Consider the following 4,739-nt stretch of genomic DNA (forward strand, 5'->3'; position numbering starts at 1 on the left):
CCAGAGACCATCCAGCATCCAGGCTGGGCTGATGGCTCTGCCTGAGCCCTGGCACTGCCTGGGACCCTGGGACCATCCCTCACCTGCCAGGGGTACCCCACTGCTGGCCCTGCAGCTTTGGGGGAGGATGATCACAAACATCTGCACTGCCCGTGCTGCAGCCCTGCCCCAAACCCACCCCACATCTCACTCCTGCTCCATCCCTTCACCCTTCCCTGCTGTGCCCTCCTCCCTGCCCTGCCCAGGGCTCCTTTCCCTCCCTCCCTCCTCATTCCCTGTCCCTGGGGCGTCACGGTCCCCTCCCTGTGGGGACAGCCCAGGGCACGCTCTGGCTCACACTGGCGCAGGTTTTGCCCCTGCCACGCTCCAGTTCCCGTGGGTGCAGCATGTGCCCTGGCTGCAGGATCCAAATTCCACCTGGATTACAAAACCCCCCAGGGGATGGATGCTGGTCACTCCCACGAGCCATCCCAGCCCCATCCCGATGGGCAGGATTCAGGATTCAGGATTCAGGATTCTGGATTCTGTGGGGCTCATCCAGCACTGTCCCATCTCCAAGTGCCCATAAATGTCCTGTGAGTCTCTCCCTGCAGGAAACAGACTGAAATAATCACTGTGTTTTTTGGATAATATCTGACCCAAGCTGGCCAGCCTTGAAAAATTCAGAATTTAGGGACATCACTCTGAGCACAAAGGGCTGCAGTGGAAAACAAGTCACTGTGTTCATCCTTCCCTGTCCCCTGCTCAGTCCCCCGTGCTTTGCTTTCCCTGCTGTCAGGGGCCATAAGCTCATAGGGAACGAGCTATCCATGCAAAAGGCCTTTGGAAATATTCATTGCTCATCTCCTAACAAGATTACCCTGAAATCCTCCATTGCTCTGAGGGAGATTTAGAACCTCTCAGGCTCTCGGTAACCATAGCAGCACAGATGTGAGAACTGAGGGGAGACAAGTGATGTGAAAATCACTGGGGATGCAGAGCCTGGCTCTGTGTGACTGTGGCTGTGACTCTGTGCCCACACTGCCACAATTCTTTGTCTCAGAGCCCAGGCTGGCCCTTCACCTGCCCACACCTGGCAGGACACCTCCACCTCTGCAGAAATGACCCAGGGCAGGACAGGGGCTGTGATGTGACCCAGCCCTGGCTGCCACAGCACCAGCACCCTCACCAAGCCCAGCTATGGATGAATGCCTCCATGGATGGCATTTGCCAGCATGTCCACGGTGCCAGCAATAGAAGGGATGGTTTAGAGCCAGGATGGGGTGCTTGGAGCCTGGGGTTCCCATTCCCTCCTGCCACAGGTTCCCCCTTCACCCTGGGCATCATTTCTGCACCTGAGAGAGAGAACAAATGGGTTCTCCCACCCATCTCTTGCTGGGTGTTGAGAGATTGAACAGATCCATGTTTTGAGGCTCTTTGGAATGAAATGCTGGGGAAATGGGCAGCAGCAAGGACACCACAGCCCCCCAGCACATCCTAAGAGCCTGCAGAGTTTTGCTGGAGCAGCTGGGAGGGACTGTGGGAAACCCTTTTCATCTCTCCTGAAAATCAAACATGAAGAGGCATTAACCAAATTATTTCCTATTTAAAAAATAGGGGTTTGGCTTTAAACAGCTTCCAAAGGCTGGTTTGAGGTTGCATGTTCTGCCCTTTTGTCTTCAGTTCCTCATTTCCACTGGTGTCAATGCCACACCAGGCACCACACCCCCACTGCTGCTTCCTTCATGCTCCCTCTGCTCATCCACCCCTTCTCCTGGTTCTTAGCCTGTCATCAAATCTTCTGCATCCCCAGCTCCTTCCAGCTCCCACAGCTCAGCCCTTGATATTTGGGATCTCCTCTTGGCTCAGGAAGTGTCCCCAGAAAGAGTTTCATGTTGGTTAGGGAATGTGCATCACCAGGAGATGCTGTGGGGCACTGGACACCAATCCCATTGTCAGCCCTGCTGGGGCCCAACCTTTCCCTTCTGCCAGGGCAGGACTCTGCTCATCCTGATACAATCTCCTGGTAATAAGAGATAAGACTAACTGGGAAAGCTCCTCACATGGATAAAATGTAAGAATAACTGGAGAATGAAAAGGCAGGAAAAATTGTAGTGAGAAGGGTTTTGGAATCAACAGAACAAACCCACCCAGAACTAAATGCTGGAACTGGTACTTGGCTATGGAAAGAAAACCTGCATTAAAGCTCCTGAAAGCCACACATCCACAGATTTAGGGTAGAAACTTGTTTGAACTTCTGTGCAAGCTCCCTTTGTGTTTGCACTTTGCATAAATCAGCTTCTGAGACAGCTCTGGCACGGGATGGAAGGTGAGTGCTGAGCAAACACACCTGGATGGGGCAGCCTGCAGCTCTAGAGCAGCCCCACTCCGGGTCAGGGCCGTTCCTCCCCTGGCTGCTGGCATCTGCTCCCGGAGAGCGCCGTGCTTCGTCTTCACGGAGGTTTTATTTCCCCCTCTGGTTAAATATTTCACAAAAATCACTGCCTAACTGACAGCTGAACGAGGAGGTTATGACAGACAGGAGAGCTTATTTTCCCCCTCCAGCCAAGTATTTCATCGCTTCACTGGAGACTTGGGCACGTTCACATCAACTGTGTCTGCAAACGAGTCCCCAGCCCTGGGTACGCGCAGGAAACGCCGCGGGTGCCCCTGGCCACCAGCCAGGCCACGGCTGGGGACGGCACTGAGTGTCCCCAGGGCGAGCCCAGCGCTGCTGTGCTGCGGTGTGCCCGGCGGGGCCGCCCCGCTCCCGCGGGGATGCACCGCGAGCGGCCCCGGCACCGCTCCCCGCCCGCCGCTCCCTCCTCCAGCAGAGATTGGACAGCTCGGTGCCACATGGCAGAGAGCAGCCAGCATAAAAAAATGAGCTGGGCTCGGGGCTCGGAGAGTCCGCGGCAAAGCGGGCGGGAGAAGTTTGGGGAGCGGTGCCGCTAACACTCCCAGGGCGGGGAGGACGGACAGACAGACGGACGCAGCGGGGCTGCAGCCACCCAGGCACACCTGCGGGGCGAGCATCCCGTCCCCTCCGTGCCAGCCATGTCCCTGGTGGTGAAGGAGAAGAGCCACGTGCGGCTGGTTTTCCTGGGAGCCGCCGGCGTGGGCAAGACGTCGCTGATCCGCCGCTTCCTGCTGGACACCTTCGAGCCCAAGCACCGGCGCACGGTGGAGGAGCTGCACAGCAAGGAGTACGAGCTGTGCGGGGCCACGGTCACGGTGGAGATCCTGGACACCAGCGGCAGCTACTCCTTCCCGGCCATGAGGAAGCTCTCCATCCAGAACAGCGACGCCTTCGCCCTGGTCTACGCCGTGGACGACGCCGAGTCCTTCGAGAGCGTCAAGAGCCTGCGGGAGGAGATCCTGGAGGTGAAGGAGGACAAGTTCCCCCCCATCGTGGTGGTGGGCAACAAGGCGGAGAGCGGCGGCGAGCGGCAGGTGCCGGCCGAGGAGGCGCTGTCGCTGGTGGAGCTGGACTGGAACAGCCGCTTCGTGGAGACCTCGGCCAGGGACAACGAGAACGTGCTGGAGGTGTTCAGGGAGCTGCTGCAGCAGGCAAACCTGCCCAGCAGGCTCAGCCCCGCGCTCTGCAAGAGGAGGGAGACGCTGCCCAAGGAGCAGGCGCTCCGGCCGCCCATGAACAAGACCAACAGCTGCTCCGTGTGCTGAGCGCGGCTCCAAACTCAGGTGGGCTGGGTGGGGAGAGGCACTGCCTCGGCCGAAACCTCCCCTGCTGCCTCCCACCCCTTCCCTCCTCTCCCCACCCAGCCACAGGAGCAGAGAGGATAAGAAGCGGGAGCTGGAAGGGATGCTGGTTGCTGGATGGGTGTGGGGAGAGGAGGAATTCCCAAAAAAGCAGAAGGCTCACCTGGGGTCAGCCAGGGCGCTGTGGAGAGCTGGCAGGCACGGGCAGGGGGACAATGCCAGGCTCTGGCAGATGTGGCATCTCAGCTGCACCAGCCCTGCCAGTGCCGCTGTCCCAGGGCTCGGGTCCGGTGTCACCTGTCCCAACCTCCTGGCACGGCTCTGGCACCCCCAGCACACCCGGTGTCCCAGCAGTCCTGACTCTGTACCTGCTGTAGAGCATGTCATAGGGTGGTCTGTGCATCAGTTTGGTTTTCTCCATTCTATTTCTGTTTGGTTTTTTTTTAAGCATTCCCAATAAATAAATTGTTGCAAAATGGAGTTGGAAATCGTCTCCGTTTCTTTCTCCTGTATTTCAGGTGCTGCAGTGCCCACTATCAGTGTTTTAGGCTCTTATCACTGCATTTTGCCTTCCCTCCCCTGTGCTCCAGCCTCATGTGCAGTGTCCTGGCACTGGAGGAGCCTCCCCAGCTCTCCAGCCTCCCCTGGCAGTGCCAGGACATTCAGAGTTATGATTTTTATAATAATTCACCCACACTGAAGTTTTTACCAAGCAGCAGAGACCAACAATAAAACACCTCCTTACCTCTGAGCACAAAAAATAACAAGCAGCAATTAAAAGACAGCTGATCCACTGAAATAAAAACACAAACATGTTAAAGGGAGATAATAAACAGCACGGGGGGAGGCACAGAAGAGCCGTGTTTGCTGTGCTGAGTGTGCCCTGAACTGATTTACTCTCCCCTCACACAGCCCAGCCTGGCTGTAATGAGCCCCTAACCTGCTCAGCAGCCACACACACACACACCAGAAACAGAGATATCAAAGCCTGATGGGTTAAAGAGCCACCCCCAGATCCAGAGCCAAGGGAGATGGGCAGT

The 4,739-nt window shown here is 57.1% G+C and overlaps 1 protein-coding gene across 1 annotated transcript; it reads left to right on the top strand.

Moving 5' to 3' along the window:
• Positions 1–2,862: 2,862 nt before the first annotated feature.
• LOC130260547 (GTP-binding protein Rhes-like) lies at positions 2,863–4,179 on the top strand. The gene has a single exon (XM_056506066.1). The coding sequence runs from the start codon at positions 3,037–3,039 to the stop codon at positions 3,661–3,663; it is 627 nt and encodes a 208-aa protein (XP_056362041.1). The 5' UTR covers positions 2,863–3,036; the 3' UTR covers positions 3,664–4,179.
• The last annotated feature ends 560 nt before the right edge of the window (positions 4,180–4,739 follow it).

This window comes from Oenanthe melanoleuca, chromosome 18, assembly GCF_029582105.1.
Source record: "Oenanthe melanoleuca isolate GR-GAL-2019-014 chromosome 18, OMel1.0, whole genome shotgun sequence".
Taxonomy (NCBI): Eukaryota; Metazoa; Chordata; class Aves; order Passeriformes; family Muscicapidae; genus Oenanthe; species Oenanthe melanoleuca.

Bases quoted from the DNA above. Each gene is read 5' to 3' on its own strand.
- LOC130260547 (XM_056506066.1), top strand. From the start codon at position 3,037: ATGTCCCTGGTGGTGAAGGAGAAGAGCCACGTGCGGCTGGTTTTCCTG.